Source organism: Microcaecilia unicolor, chromosome 2 (genome assembly GCF_901765095.1).
Source record: "Microcaecilia unicolor chromosome 2, aMicUni1.1, whole genome shotgun sequence".
In the NCBI taxonomy this organism is placed as follows: domain Eukaryota; kingdom Metazoa; phylum Chordata; class Amphibia; order Gymnophiona; family Siphonopidae; genus Microcaecilia; species Microcaecilia unicolor.
The window spans coordinates 279777422-279794679 of NC_044032.1; the positions used below are offsets into that span (position 1 = coordinate 279777422).

A 17258-nucleotide genomic window follows, 5' to 3' on the forward strand; every position below is an offset into this window, starting at 1 on the left:
TGAGCAGCCCATAATTGAAGGGTAGGTTATTGGTAACAGTGAGAGATAGCACATCACAAATTAAATCCGGAAAATCACATTGTGGAAAGTATATGAATTTATTTGCATTCTGCAGAGGGAAATAAGTATTTAATCCCTCTGGCAAACAAGACCTAATACTTGGTGGCAAAACCCTTGTTGGCAAGCACAGCGGTCAGACGTCTTCTGTAGTTGATGATGAGGTTTGCACACATGTCAGGAGGAATTTTGGTCCACTCCTCTTTGCAGATCATCTCTAAATCATTAAGAGTTCTGGGCTGTCGCTTGGCAACTCGCAGCTTCAGCTCCCTCCATAAGTTTTCAATGGGATTAAGGTCTGATGACTGGCTAGGCCACTCCATGACCCTAATGTGCTTCTTCCTGAGCCACTCCTTTGTTGCCTTGGCTGTATGTTTTGGGTCATTGTCGTGCTGGAAGACCCAGCCACGACCCATTTTTAAGGCCCTGGCGGAGGGAAGGAGGTTGTCACTCAGAATTGTACGGTACATGGCCCCATCCATTCTCCCATTGATGCGGTGAAGTAGTCCTGTGCCCTTAGCAGAGAAACACCCCCAAAACATAACATTTCCACCTCCATGCTTGACAGTGGGGACGGTGTTCTTTGGGTCATAGGCAGCATTTCTCTTCCTCCAAACACGGCGAGTTGAGTTCATGCCAAAGAGCTCAATTTTTGTCTCATCTGACCACAGCACCTTCTCCCAATCACTCTCGGCATCATCCAGGTGTTCACTGGCAAACTTCAGACGGGCCGTCACATGTGCCTTCCGGAGCAGGGGGACCTTGCGGGCACTGCAGGATTGCAATCCGTTATGTCGTAATGTGTTACCAATGGTTTTCGTGGTGACAGTGGTCCCAGCTGCCTTGAGATCATTGACAAGTTCCCCCCTTGTAGTTGTAGGCTGATTTCTAACCTTCCTCATGATCAAGGATACCCCACGAGGTGAGATTTTGCGTGGAGCCCCAGATCTTTGTCGATTGACAGTCATTTTGTACTTCTTCCATTTTCTTACTATGGCACCAACAGTTGTCTCCTTCTCGCCCAGCGTCTTACTGATGGTTTTGTAGCCCATTCCAGCCTTGTGCAGGTGTATGATCTTGTCCCTGACATCCTTAGACAGCTCCTTGCTCTTGGCCATTTTGTAGAGGTTAGAGTCTGACTGATTCACTGAGTCTGTGGACAGGTGTCTTTCATACAGGTGACCATTGCCGACAGCTGTCTGTCATGCAGGTAACGAGTTGATTTGGAGCATCTACCTGGTCTGTAGGGGCCAGATCTCTTACTGGTTGGTGGGGGATCAAATACTTATTTCCCTCTGCAGAATGCAAATAAATTCATATACTTTCCACAATGTGATTTTCCGGATTTAATTTGTGATGTGCTATCTCTCACTGTTACCAATAACCTACCCTTCAATTATGGGCTGCTCATGTCTTTGTCAGTGGGCAAACTTACAAAATCAGCAAGGGATCAAATACTTATTTCCACCACTGTAAATAGATCTCATGCATATTCATTGTGGAAATCTGGAAAACCTGACAGGGTTGTGACCCTCAAGGACTGTGGTTGCCCCCTGTTCTAGACTTGTAAATATAGAGTAAATTGAAGAGGGACAAGCTGGATCTTTACAGTTCCTCACACCAGTCTGAAGATCTGAGAACCTAGACCCAAAGATACCTGTTGGGCCTAGATGACAAGAAACAAATAAATCATGCCAAGAGAGCTTCTTCCGCACCTTGCACCTTTAAGTCAAGATGGTATAATGTACTCCATGATGTCAAAAGCAGCAGACAGACAGGACAGGATTAAGGCATAGGCTAACTAGGGCATGTGCCTAGGTTCCAGATGTTTAGAAGGGGCCCTCTCAGAAAACTCGGCTAGGACCAAGACTGGAGACAGGATTATATAGACATACTTACATTTTTCTTATCTTGTCTTTAAAGATGGTGCGATTTCCTTCTTTGAATGGTATTTTAATTATATTATTGTAAAACCGCCATGAAGGTATACCATTGTAGGTCTATCAAAATTAAATAAACTTGGAAACTATTTCCATGACTCCCTTCCTCTGACATCTACTGACTCACAGGTCCCATGTTGCGTGCTGTTACTGGACATAACTCTCTGTGAAGGGTGGGGGGGGGGGGGGAGCAGCCCTCTTTCCGTGACTCCGTCCACTCCCGGCCCACAGTTTAGGAACCATTCGACTATGCAGGAACAAAAATCCAGAGCATCCAGAGCCCTCATGGATTTGATATACTGCCTTTCTGTGGTACAGCCAAAGCGATTTACATTTACTATATTCAGGTATTTTCTCTGTCCCTAGTGGGCTCACAGTTTAATATTTTCTTTGTACATGGCGTCTAAAATCTCCTACTACAGCATAAGAGAAGCGTGTTGCTGATCACTCCCCATTGTGTATTTATTTATTTATAGCATTTATACCCCGCTCTTTCCCGCTCATATCCTCTGTAATTCTGGTTCTTTTCAGGCATCGGCTCTGTTTACTTCCATGCCACCCTCAGCTTCATTGGCCAGATGCTGGATGAGTTGGCTATCCTTTGGGTCCTCATGTCTGCCCTTGCCATGTGGTTTCCCAGAAGGTATTTGCCGAGAGCTTTTCGGAACTCCAGGTAATTAATGTCTGCCATTGTGCTGTGTCAATGGAAGGACTGGTCGGAGTAATAAGTTGCAGTTGTGCAGTGTCTTTCACCCATGTGCCACTTCACTGCACTGCGCTGCTTGCAGTTGAAACTGTGATGGCAGCTGTCACTGGAGTGAATGCTGTGGCCGAGACCAAGAGAATGGGAATATTGGTGTCTTATTATGCACGGTTGAGGGAGGGCTTTGGTGACTTCTGCAGTGTTGATCAGCATACATTTATTATTATGTGTGTTTTATTTATAACAGTTTATATATTGCCATTTCTGCACAGAATAAAATTAATTCAATTAATTAAAAAAATATAAAAATATCCTAACTATAGGCTTTACTTGTAATGTACTGAGGGGCCATTTTACAAAAGGCGCGTAGGGGCCTACGCGCATCCAGCATGCACCAAATCGGCATTACCACCCAGCTACCGCATGCACCGGGTGGTAATCCTGAATTTGGTGCGTGTTGAAAGCGCAGTAGAAAATATTTTCTTTTTTATACCGCATGGCACTTACCCGGCAGTAAACGGCAGTGGGAGCGCGCTGCATGCCTATTGCCCAGGTAGCACGTGAAACCTTACCGCTAAATCAATGGGTGGTGATAAGGTACGCTGGATTTTATTTTGCCGCATGTCCATTTTCTGGTCCTTTAAAAAGGGTCCATTTTCCAGGACTCGGTAAAAACTGGTCCGGCACATTGCCCAAAAGATGCGCTCGCACTGCCGCCGGCCACTTTTTGCCGCAGCTTAGTAAAAGGGCCCCATGTATTACCTAATGCTATTTGGAACAGGACATAAAAATAGCCATACTTCACCTCAATGGCAGAGTCGGACAGCTAATTTTTGGGTGGGCCAATGGGAAGAATGGGTGGCGACAATGCATTTCTTCTCTTCCCCTGCTCCCTGCCCCCTCTTCCTTTCATTGCTCCTTCTTTGCTCTCCCCTTTCTCCCTATTTCCTCCCTATCTCCTCACTTTAGATGTAGATATCAGTAGCCTGCTGTAACTCCCCTCACAGCAGTCAGTGGCAGCATTCCCAGCTGCCCACACCAGCACCCTCCCCATGCTCATTTCTCATGCAGGCTCAGTTCATCCATGAGAACTGAGCATGCTTAGGGTGCCAGGGTCAGCAAAGGAAGTGCCGCAAAGGAAGTTATGGTGAGATGCTGCTATTGTCAGCTTGGAGGGGAGGTGGGGTTCCTCGTTAGTTACACCAATCTTGTACTGCTACTGGGTTGAAACGGAGCGAAAACTGGACACCCCTGCTTTAGCTATACTACCAGAAACAGGGCCATAAGACTAAGGGACACTTTTACTAAGCTGCGGTAAAAAGTGGTCTTAATGCGCCCTTATACAGGTCTTTCTCATGAGCTAAGGCCACTTTTGCCACAGCCATAAAAATGGCCTTTTCGTATTTTATGTATTAATGGCCATGGGTTAATGTTCAAGGTGTACAATAAGAGGCAAAGTTCTGCTCACAGATAACACAATAAAACATACAAAGCAGATCAGTAATAAAAAAGAGAAGTGGTTTATTAAAAGTTACCCGACGTGGCCACGTTTCCTCCACAGGCTGCGTCAGGGATAAAACTAAAAGAACATACAATAATAAAATATAATAAATAATCATCAATAAATACAAACAAAAAATTATTTAAAAAACAGTCACAAATTACACTGACAAATAAAATGCATATAGAGGACAGGCATATACAATGTGAGCTTTCAATGTGAATTCATGTGCATAAGGGAGGAAAAAAAGGTGAGTAACATCTAATAAATAATGCATCAGTGGTCCGCATCCCTGTGGAAAAAAGTGGGATATAAATGTGCAAATAAATAAATATTTATATGTAGCAGAACATGCATAGGTGATAGTAACCTGGTATATAATGAAATTACATCAGTAGTCAGTGCAAGTAAATAAATGCTTTAAAACAGTGCTCTGTACAAAAGCAAGCATAATTAAACAATACTCAAAAAGGACATCTACCTTAACGGGGATACTAACAAACTTAGGGGCCCTTTTACTAAGGCATGGTAGACCTTACACGGATCTACTGCACGGTAAAAGGGTACTACCGTGGGATGCGCTGAGGCGTCCTTTGGTAGTTTGGCCTACAGCGCATGCTACTCCTGTGGTAAAAAATATTTTAAAGTTTTTGCCGCGGGAGCCATGTCTGGGGGTGGAGAGTAGGTGTGCCTGCACTAATCGGGTAGCATGGGCACGCTACCATGCGTTACCCGATTTGCTCAGGAGTAGTGTGGGAGCCCTTACTGCCTCCTAAATAGGTGGCGGTAAGGGCTTCTAGCAGTAATGGCCATGCATTAATGGGGAAATTATTGTGTGCCCATTAAAAAAATATACTGACTGTGGCCAGTTTTCAGCCGTGCTAGAAAGTGGCTGGAGCATGCGGCAAACCCATGCGCTAATCGCAGCATTGTCTATTTTCTAGCGTGCCTTAGTAAAAGGACCCCTTAGCATCCTCTTTTAAGTAGGGGTCATTTTTGGGTATTATTTAATTCTGCATGTTCTTGCACAGGGCATTGTTTTAAAGCATTTATTTACTTCTGCACTGACTACTGATGTAATTTCATATATACCAGCTAACTATCACCTATATATAAATCTATGACCACTGATGTATTTATTGGATGTTACTCACCTATTTTATCTCCCTTATGTATATGAATCCACATTGAAAGCTCACATTGTATATACCTGCCCTCTGTATGTAAGTATTTTATTTGCCAGTCTATTTGTATTTTTAGTGTAATTTGTGATTTTTTAAATAATTTTTTAATTTTTATTTATTGATTACTTTTTATAATTTATTATTGTATATTCTTGTTTTAGTTTTACCCCTGAGGCAGCCTGTGGGCGAAACGTGGCAACATCTGTTTGCTAGCCAATTAGCGTACGATAAGGGAACACTCTCTGCCCCCTGACAGAACCCCTCGAAAAATAATTTTTTAGCACCCTTTATAGGCACATAGCACCGATTCCCTGCCCAAATTTGGGCGCTAGCATTTATGCCAACAGAAACCTGGTGTAAATGCTGGCGCCCAACTCATGGGCATTTGGGCGCATAAATGGTGCAAATTTTTGGAATGCCTATGCCTGTGCCTCTCCTATGGCCATACCCTTTTTGATTTGTGTGTTGAGATTTAGGTGTCTGGTGTTATAGATTAGCATGCAGGCAGATGCATATGCAAATCCAAATTAGTACCAATTAACTTCAATAATTGATTGTTAGCATCAATTAATTGATAGTTAATGACTTGTTAACCAATTTGTGTGCGCATCGTAGATCTGCTTCCAAATATGGTTGCCATGTATAGAATATGGGGGCAAATGTCTGTGCATTTTGAATGCTGAATTCATTAGTTTGGTTTATTTAATAAATTGATATACCACCTTTTAAATCACAGAAAAGCGGTTTACAACAATTTAAAAAAAAACCAAACAATAAGAGAAGAAAGAACAGAGAGGCAAGAGATGAACCAGCATCTCATATTCCAGACCAGAATGGCCCTGAAGGGAGAATGTCACAATTTAGGGGAGGCTTGGGAAAAGTGAGAGGTTTTTAGTTTAATCTTACATTTGATTGTGGAAGGCCCAGACCTAAGGAAAACAGAAGACAGCCTGGCAAGTGATTTCTAAGGGCATGACAACAGCAGGGGAGGGGATAGTGGGCAGGTTATCATACTGCAAGCTAAGAGGATGTGTGGGACAGTAAGGGGCAAGCAGGCCAAAGAGATATGATGGGTTGCCTGATTAAAGAGCTTTTTGTGTAAGAATAAGGATGCTGAAAGAGATTCTGAGAGAGAGCTTAGGATCTAATGTTGTGCAGTCAGGGGAGGGGGAGGTGGTTACATAATCATTAATACAAGCAGAATTTTGACTACTGTGTTTTGAAGCAGTTACAGACATCAAAGAGAGGTAAGTTTAATGTCACTGTAAAGGGAATTACAGTAAAGTATCTGGTTGAGGAAGAGGGCAAATAATGGGGTTTGGAGGTCCTTGGGCTCAAGGATCAACCTCAACAGAGCATGTCTCAGAGCAAAACAGATTGTAGATGAGATTTGGTGGTTAAAGGTTAGGTAGGAATCAATGCAGAAACCTAGAAAGGTGACACACTCGTACAAGGAATAGGGAGACCATCAATACTGGGCTTTCTCATATGTTAGCACCAAGCTTTGGAACGAACTACTAAAAGACCTAAAACTCAAGGACAATCACCTTATCTTCTGAAAACATCTGGAGACCCACCTCTTCAGAAAATTCATTCTCACTGAACCAACTAATCATCCAGACTACCGCACTATAACATATAAATAAGACCAGTAGACAGCAACAGCAAAAAACTCCCCTAGTTCAAATCAATACAATCACTTAAAATGCTCATTCGGAAACCAAGTCAAAGTAACCAACAACCCAGCATCAGACTATATGCAAATCTCTTTGGTCACTATAAAGCATAGCCTTGTTCTATATGTATCGCAGTGAATCTACTCATTCTCTCATAGTCCTTTACAAATTGCTATGAATCTGTTCACTCTCTCATTGTTCAATACAAACTGCAACCCTGATCTCTAAATTCTGTAACCAATTAATTCCAGAGTCATGCAAGCCGCATTGAGCCTACCTGGGGTGGGAAAATGTTGGATACAAATGCAATCAATCGATAGATAGATCAATCAATCGATCCTTCCTATCAACCCAAATGGCTTCAGACTTTGCAGAATTGATGTTGAGGCCATTCCTGGGCAGCCAGCATGCTACTGCATTGGAACATGACTCATAATGAGCAAGAACAGGCAAGGAGTGATCAGTAAAGGAGTGGTCAGTATATGGGTGTTGTGAGCATAACAGAAGCTACTGCGGCCTAGACTTTGCACCAATGGCCAAGAGTGCTAAGAAGAGGTTAAAAAGAGCTGGTGCTAGCATCAAGCCCTAAGGGACAGCCATGTGTTTGACATGGAACTGGATAAAGCTCATTCACATTATATTGTTTGTTCCTGGATGAATTTCAATTTTGTACAAAAATTTAGCTTCAATTATCAAACTTTCAAAATGGCCCCAGGAAAGAAAGAACACAACAGAACTTTCATCACTTGTAAAGAAGCATCTGGCATTGTGGACATCCAGAGATTCTGATTGATCTTCTGAGGAATTATTCTGAAAATAGTTTTAGGAGTAGAATTTATGTACTCACTGTCTTCTCATTTGCTGTGTTGCCTGATTGGTTCTTGCTGGTTTCCTGCTTCAGATTGGTCCAGTAGGAGACCAGCCTTCAGTATATGCTCATTCGTCCCCATTTTTGATTGAGCTTCATTGGCTCCCTTTTCAGGTCCAAATTACTTTTAAATTAGTTTGTTTTGTTTTTAAAACTTTAAATAATATGGCTCCTGAGTGTATGCTCACATTCGTTTCTTCCCTTCATAGTAACTTCCCCTCATAGTAACCAGTCTTCCAGGTCCAGGTTAAAAGATCATCATTTTTTAGTATTTCCTATCTTTAAGTCTGTTTGCTTCAAGAGAATTTTAAAGCGATCTTTTCTTATAAAGTGATTCAAGCTTGGAAAAATCTCCCTACATTGATCAAAAATCTTTTTTCTTACTCAGTATTTTGTAAGCATCTAAAAACTTTTGTTTTAAAACTTTTTAACCAAGCATTGATTCTGGTTTTTGAAAGCGTTTTCAATGATTTTTTTTCAGTTTTAAACTGCTTGGGGCTCAGTCTGTTGGGTAAATGTGATCTATTAGTGTCAATATTAGATTAGATTAGATTGTTTAACCATTTCCTGTGCTGGTCTCCTGAACAATGTCCCCTTTAAGATGTGAGTGGCAGACAGCTGACCTCCTGTAGCAGTGCACTGAATGCTGAACCATCACCATTCAGGACCTGGCAGCAGTCCAACCCATTACTTCTGATTGCTCTGTATATTTTGGAAAATGCAAAACAGTGGAGGTGACCAAAGCAAAGATATGCACAGTAATGATGCTCCAAAATTTTTATTGATCTTCAATAGACTCGACATGAATCGTTGGACGAAGACTGTAGTGAATGTTGATTAGCAACCTTTGGGTTTAAAAAAAAAAAAAGAAACCTGTGGACACTTTGCTGAATATTGGTTGGCACCAGCTCCATACAGGAGGCAGTGAGCATACAAACATCTGTTAGGTCTTCAGACTCCTGATGCAGGCCTTTTGGGCCGAAACACAATTCGTGTTGAGTCTATTGAAGATCAGTATTTTGGAGCATTCTTGGTGTGGATATCTTTGCTTTGGTTACCTCCATTATTTTGCATTTTTCTTGTGTGATACCTGTGGAGGGTACTTCTTCCATTTCTTTTGCTGTGCATATTTTGGGCCAGGATCATGGGTCAGCATTTCCTGGCTGCTGATTATAAGTCCCTCAAGAGACATGTGATTATTTTAGAAGCATCTCTTTAGAACATGAGAGGTGTGGTAGCCATGTTAGTCCACTCTTAAAGGTTATCAATGGAAATCAAACAAAATAAAACATGGAAAAGAAAATAAGATGATACCTTTTTTATTGGACATAACTTAATACATTTCTTGATTAGCTTTCGAAGGTTGCCCTTCTTCCAGTGGCATACCAAGGGGGTGGGGGCGGTCCGCCCCGGGTGCACGCTGCTGGGGGGGGGGGTGCCGCGTGCCTGTCGGCTCTTCGTTTTCATGCTCCCTTTGCCCCGGAACAGGTTACTTCCTGTTCCGGGGCAGAGGGAGCATGAAAACGAAGAGCCGGCAGGCGCGCGGCACCCCCCCCCCCAGCGGCATGCACCCGGGGGGGGGGTTCTTTCACCGGGGGATAGGGGGTTCTTTCGCGGGGGGGGGGGGGGTGCGTTGCGCTGTTCCGGGGGGGGGGCGCTGCACCCGGGGAGCGGGGCGCATCGGTGATCTGCCCCGGGTGTCAGCCCCCCTAGGAACGCCACTGCCTTCTTCGTCAGATCGGAAATAAGCAAATGTGGTAGCAGATAGTATATATAAGAGAAACATCAAAGCACTACTATAGAACATGCAAATAGTGATTTCAGAATTTGCCATTTACACATGGAGGTGCAGTATTTTAAGAGCACACTCTCAAGGATTAAATTCCATATGACAGTGCAATCTGTATTAAACGGCAGAAGACGTTCTGCTCCGATAATATCACAGCTTCAATTCTGCCACAGCTCAGCGACCTCCTTTTTTCAAAGGGGACATAAAGGGAATGTGGTATAGGCATGGCTTGGGTGGGGCAAAAATCTATATGTGTATTTTCCAGTTTAGACCGGGAAAGCACATTTATGGGGGAAAAGTGTTTCTTTCGACCAGGTCTTTATACGAAGGATTAAGAGAGTAATGTTCCTTAATCCTCATTGTTTATTTCCACTTCTAAATTAAAAACAATAAATTGCAGCCTCACTACTTAATTGGCAGCACTTATATATATATAAGTTTGTAAAATGGGATGGCTACAGGTGGAAGTAGGACCACATACATGTGAGTTGTGAAATTGCTGCTTCCACTTAGAAGGGCCAGGTTCAGGCTGCTTAATTTTCCCATGTGTATATTTGTAAAATAACTGCTCCCTCTGTACAGTGACCACGCTGTAGGTGTGCTAATGTTTTTAGCGTGCGCTAACACTAGAGACATCCATAGGAATATATGGGTGTCTCTAGTGTTAGCATGTGCTAATTTTTAGCGCACGTTAAAAAAGCTAGCGTACCTTAGTAAACAGGGCCCTAAAGGTAAAAGAAAAAAAAAAAAAAGAAAGTAAACACTCTGAAATAAGCTAAGTCTTATAAAATAAACCTTAACCAGTGTTACCCCTAGAGGAACCACTTACTCCCCCAGCAGACAGTCTCCTAGTAGCCAAAAAAGCCGTCAATTGTGAGGTTAGAAAAAAAAAAAAAAAACCCATATCTCTGGGAATTGAATTTAACTTTACATTTACAAGGATATTTCAAGAGAAAAGATCTGCCAAGCTGCAATACCCCAGGTTGCAAAAGAAGAAATTGTTTCCTTTTCCTCTGAGTCTCTGTGGAGACATCCGGAAAAATCCAAATCTTCTTCTTATGAAATAATTTCTGTCTATGCTTAAAGTAAAATTTTAGCAGCCAATCTCTCTTTGAAGTCAAAGCTAAAGTCACCATTAAAGTAAAAGCCAAAGTAACCTCTTGTTCCGGCGCCTTGAAATACTGAGTTAAATTAGCTAAATCGAAATCTTGTGTGTCAGTCTCCAAAAGATTCACAGGCAAATAATAAATTTTTGTGCAAGGTGATAAATTATTCTTTGGAATCTCCAAAACTTCCATAAGATATTTCCTGCACATATCTCGAGGTGTTATATTTTAGATTAGGGGCAATTCAGAAGGCGCAAGTTTGCAGCTTTTAGCCATATTTTCGACAAGTTCAATCATTCCTCTTAAATTTGTCACATCTTTAATCAAATTCATCTGAACAGTTTTCATATCCCCAGATTGCTTCTTAAGATCACATACATGCTTTTTGAAAGATCCCATTTGTAACTTTCTCAGTCTTTTATTGTAAGATAGTAACATTTTGAGCCAAAACACTAATCTGAGGGATCATAGCCTTGGCCAGATCTGAGCCTGACAAATAACTTCTAAAGTAGCAGAAGCTGGATGAGTTTGCAGGCACTGAGGAATCATCAAAGAGGAAAACTGAAAAGTCAAACCTCGATCCAAATTGGTAGCTGAGGCAACCAAAGGTGTCTGCAGGTCTCCCGGGTGCTCCTCCTGTAACATTGAGGACTCAGCCAACTCAACAGCAGCAAAAGTCATCAGAACAGCCAAGGCTCCACTTTCCAGTCCTGGCATGATGGCAGTTGCCCTCACACTCAGGGCTGGAGCACCTTCCAACCTAGCAACTGAGGTTGATGGTTCCAGTAAGCTCTGGGCCCGTGGCTGAAGCGGTGGTAAATGGACGTCAGGGCTTAGCGTGACATTCAGGCCGAAGGAGACCTCCAGGTCTCCTATATCTTGAGGGACTTCCAGCCGGCTGACAATGGCTGAGATCTGGACCGCTGCAGAAATGTATCTGTAGGTCCAGATGCAATGGGTCGGGCCTGTCTACCACCCTTGTGTTTCTCCATCAAGAAGAAGTACAAGGTAAGATGAAGTCTGTCAGAAGTCAGAGTGCTGCCACCATCTTAGATTCTCTGTTCTTTGAACCTTTTCTAATTCCACTATATCTTTTTTCAGATACAGTGATCAGAAATGCACAAAATTCTCAAGGTGAGGTCCTACCATGGAGCCATACAGAGGCATTATAATATTCTTCATCTTACTTTCCATCCCTTTCCTAATAAATCCTAGAATCCCCATTTGCTTTTTTGGTCGCTGCTGCGCACTGGACAGAAGATTTCAGCATATTGTCATTGTCTATGATGACACCTAGACTTTTTTCTTGGGTGCTGACTCCTAAGGTGGACCCTAGCATTAAGTACCTATGAATTGGATTATTCTTTCCAATGTGCATCACTTTGCATTTGTCCACATTAAATTTCATCTGCTATTTGGATGCCCAGCACCGAAGTCAAGCTTACTGGTTTGTTATTTCCTGGATCACCCCGGAACCCTTTGAAAAAATTGGCCTTACATTGGCCACCCTCCAATCCTCAGGTACTACGGATGATTTAACGACAGGTAACAGATCACTAAGAGCAGATCAGCGATTTCATGTGTGAGTTCTTTCAGTATCCTGGGGTGCATACCATCCAGTCCAGGTGATATATCACTCTTTAATTTGTCAGTTTAGCTCAGTATGTCTTCGAGGTTCATCGAGTGTTCTTTGAGTTCCTCTGCATCGTCACCCTTGAAAACCATTTCTGGTGCAAGTACATCTCTTACATCTTCTTCAGTAAAGACTGAAGCAAAGAATTAATTCAGTCTCTCCGCTACGGCCTTGTCTTCCTTGAGTGCCCCAATTGCTCCTTGATGATCTAAAGGTCCCACAGATTCCCTCACAGTCTTTCTGCTTCTGATGTACCTCAAAAAGTTATTGCAATGAGTTTTTGCTTCTGTGGCAAGTTTCTCTTTATATTCTCTCTTAGCCTTCTTTATTAATTCTTTTCCTCTAACTTGCCAATGCGTATGTTGGTTCTTACTTTCTTCATTTGGATCCTTTTTCCATTCTTTGAAAGGTTCTTTTGTCTCTAATAGCTTTGTTCACTTCACCTTTTAACCATGCTGGCTGTCACCATAAAGTTTCTGCAAGAGTGCTATGCCACGGTCAAAGGAAATTCCAGAAGAGGTGCAGTTGAAAACGTCCAAAATCGGCTTTCGATTATACCGATTTATTCGTTTTTGTGAGATAAATGTCTATCTCCTGATTTGGGTCGAAATCTAGGCGTTTTTCTCTTTCGATTATAAGGTGGATAGTGTACAGAGTTTAAGGAAATTAAACATCTATATGAGAATTTCTTTTTTTTTTTTTTTTTTTAATGCTTTTACAATACATTTACAAGTCATAAACTTGCGTGGGTAATGCGGACCTGAATACTTAAAAAAAAACCACACATTAGTTCATTAACCAGAAGAAATTATAACACTTTGTCCTCTTTAGACCACAATGTAATGAGGCCACATGAAGGAAATACAACAGGAGAGGTTTAAGGCTGGATTTAAAACAAGAAATGAAGAATTTACAGGAATTTAAAGTGACAACAGTAAACGACAGGACTTTTCTCCATCGAAAATTAGAACAGATTGAAAATTTTCATCGTAGATTAACACTACGTTTAAGAAATATTTACTGGAAGTATTACATTATTCCCCTGAAATGTTTCCACCAATAAATAAGATTTATTATATACAATCAAAGAAAGTACCCGAAGTACAGCCAGATCCAGGGGCCCCCGAACGGCCAAAAGATAAGGATATTATGAATCTAACTGATTTTCTAGTGGGTTTTTTTAAGTTCAATGGGGCTGATATTGAGACCATGGGAGTTAGCCCGGCTAACTCCCGCAGTTGGCGGTGATGCTAGATATTCAATGCTGGACCATTTCCAGTGACCGGCATTGAATATCCAGTTTATTTTTGGCTGCTAAGAACACAGGCAGCCAAGCCGATAGTCAACGCTAACCGGTTAAGTTCATAGCAGCCAAAGATAGACCTGGTATTGCTGTGGCCAAATTTGGCTGCCAGACTTAGTCGTTGATGCACTGAAACTCGGCGGATAGCCAGTTAAGTGCCATTTAACCAGCCAGGTGCCATTCCTGTCTGGTTAAATGGTTTTAAATATCAGCGGTAATATGTTTTATTATGGATAAGAATTAAAAGAATTTGTTCCATCAACAATACAACTTTTGTACAAAAGAGTGTTAGACAATATCTGTTTTGATATTAGTAAGTGAATACAACAGACTGTTTTTTTTTTAATATTTAGGAAAAACACCTATGCCTCAGAAGTCCCATTTTGCCTACCCATATACACCCTCCCCAAATTCCCTTTTTTTCCCTCTTTGTTCAGATTGACACTGTAGATGTTATAGCTGCAGCTCCTGTACCTTAGTATCTGAACAGTGTTTCTTTCCACCCCCAGTGTTGCCTCTGTGATGCTACTAGATGTCTTTGTGACAAATTAGCCAATCTCCTTATAGCTGAGGTTAGCTTTCTGTCTTTCCACCACAACAGCTGTTCTGAAGCACACAGTAATCTGCACAAAGGTTAGTGGCCGGCTGTAGCCGAAGCAGTTTCCTGACTCGTGTTCACATGACTTCTACATACGCTTATGAAACGCAGCTGCCAGCTCACAGGAACAAAAGCAACGAAACCAAAAAGGGGGTCACTGACCTGTTGCAGAGTTGAAGCAATGGTATTTTGAGATTGTACATTACATGGAAGTTATCCTTAGGAGAGAGCTTTTAAAATGCTGTGCCTATCAACATTCAGTCGTGCAGGGTGTTTGACGTGTGGCAGTCTTTAACTGTATGCTGTGAGCTCTGCGTGCACTTGCTGTTAGTGACATGAAAGTAGCGTACTTTGTCCCCTCAAATCTGATAGTAACTGGCTGCCATACTCATTCTTTCCAGCCTTGCAGTAATCCCTGGATTCTATAAATGCTGTGCAAATTTCCATGTGCAAAAGTGCACGCTATCCTGAAATGTGTGTGCAACTAAACTGGTTAATGTGCCAATAAGTGGGTGCTAACAGTGAATTATTGGCATAGCACCCTTCCCTTGTGTGTTGAGCCCCCCAAATCCCCCTCAAAACCCACTGCCCACAAGCCTACACCATTATTATAGCCCTAAGGGGTGAAGGGGGGCACCTACATGTGGGTACAGTAGGTTTGGGGGGGTTGGACGACTAATAAGCATTAAGCAGCACAATTGTAACAGGTGGGGGGGATGGGCCTGGGTCCACCTGCCTGAAGTCCACTGCACCCCCTAACAACTGCTCCAGGGACCTGCATACTGCTGCCAGGGAGGTGGATATGACATTTGAGGGTGAAAATAAAAAGTTGTGAAACATCATTTTTTTGTGGTGGGAGGGGGTTAGTGACCACTGGGGGAGTCAGGGGAGGTCATCCCCGATTCCCTCCGATGGTCATCTGGTCATTTAGAGCACTTTTTTGGGACCTGTTCGTGTGAAAAAAGGGTCCAACAAAAGTGTCCTAAATGTTCGCTAAAAACGCCTTTATTTTTTCGATTATCGCCCTAACGCGTACATCTCTCCTCGGCCGATAACCATGCCCCAGTTCCACCTTCGCCACACCTCTGACACGCCCCCATCAACTTTGTCCGCATCCGCAATGGAGTGCAGTTGAAAACGTCCAAAATCGGCTTTCGATTATACCGATTTATTCGTTTTTGTGAGATAAATGTCTATCTCCTGATTTGGGTCGAAATCTAGGCGTTTTTCTCTTTCGATTATAAGGTGGATAGTGTACAGAGTTTAAGGAAATTAAACATCTATATGAGAATTTCTTTTTTTTTTTTTTTTTTTTTATTAATGCTTTTACAATACATTTACAAGTCATAAACTTGCGTGGGTAATGCGGACCTGAATACTTAAAAAAAAACCACACATTAGTTCATTAACCAGAAGAAATTATAACACTTTGTCCTCTTTAGACCACAATGTAATGAGGCCACATGAAGGAAATACAACAGGAGAGGTTTAAGGCAAAAACAAAATCAAATTATATAGCTTAGCACACATCTATCCATCTAAGTATCATCAAACTAAGTTTACCCAGTAGCCAATTTTTTTAACAAATTCACTAAGATGTTCTGGTTGAAAAAACACATATTTTATCCCTAGGAATTTAACCACACATTTACAAGGGTAATTAAGATAGAAAGATGCTCCCAGAGCTATGGTTTCAGCCCTAAGAGACAGAAAAGCTTTCCTTCTCTCCTGGGTTAATTTAGTTACATCTGGGAACATCCATATTTTTTTCCCTAAGAAAAGTGAATTTGCATTTCTAAAGTAAAGGCGTTTAACTGCCTCCAGATCTTGTTCGAAAACAAAGTTCACTAGTAGTGTCAGTCTTTCGGAGTCTTCAGATATGGCAGTTTCTAGAAAATCAGTTAGATTCATAATATCCTTATCTTTTGGCCGTTCGGGGGCCCCTGGATCTGGCTGTACTTCGGGTACTTTCTTTGATTGTATATAATAAATCTTATTTATTGGTGGAAACATTTCAGGGGAATAATGTAATACTTCCAGTAAATATTTCTTAAACGTAGTGTTAATCTACGATGAAAATTTTCAATCTGTTCTAATTTTCGATGGAGAAAAGTCCTGTCGTTTACTGTTGTCACTTTAAATTCCTGTAAATTCTTCATTTCTTGTTTTAAATCCAGCACTTGCAAGTTAAATTCTTGCTTTGTGTTTTCCATAGTTTTAGAAAGTAAATCCACTTTACTTACAAGTGATGAAATTTCTTTCGTGGAGTTGGCTACTGAAGTAGAGTGGAGGAGTGGCCTAGTGGTTAGGGTGGTGGACTTTGGTCCTGGGGAACTGAGGAACTGAGTTCGATTCCCACTTCAGGCATAGGCAGCTCCTTGTGACTCTGGGCAAGTCACTTAACCCTCCATTGCCCCATGTAAGCCGCATTGAGCCTGCCATGAGTGGGAAAGCGCGGGGTACAAATGTAACAAAAAACAAAACAACAACAAAAAAAAAAAGTATCTAAACGCTGCAGAGTATTCCAGATACTCTCCAGCGTCACCGTCCCAGATCTAGAGAATGGAGCTCTTTGCTCAGGAAGGGAAAATTCCTTTCCCTTCTCTCCGTCGGTTTTCGCCCCTTCCACTCCTCGATCCGTGGGGCCCTGTATCACCACTTCCGGTCCCAGAGTCACACGCTGGAGAGGGCGTCCTTCGGGTTGGGGCGGCGGTTCGAGTTCCGGGGGGAGACAAGGTGACATCGAGTCCCAAGCCCCGAGGGTCTCCTTCCGACGAGGCAGCAGGACTATTCCCGGATATTGGGGTAGATGTAGTTGTGGCGTATCTCTCCATCGTCTGTTGCCCGCCAGGGGGGGTCTAGGCTTCGAGGTCTCACCTTTGACCAATCCCTTCCGCTTA

The 17258-nt window shown here is 42.2% G+C and overlaps 1 protein-coding gene across 1 annotated transcript in view; it reads left to right on the forward strand.

Annotated features, from left to right (window-relative positions):
- Positions 1–17258, forward strand: part of ACER2 (alkaline ceramidase 2) — a 64975-nt gene that overhangs the window by 5639 nt on the left and 42078 nt on the right. Inside the window, exon 3 of the mRNA XM_030192432.1 lies at positions 2529–2670. Coding sequence (XP_030048292.1) covers positions 2529–2670 — 142 coding nt within the window. The remainder of the gene's footprint in view (positions 1–2528; positions 2671–17258) is intronic.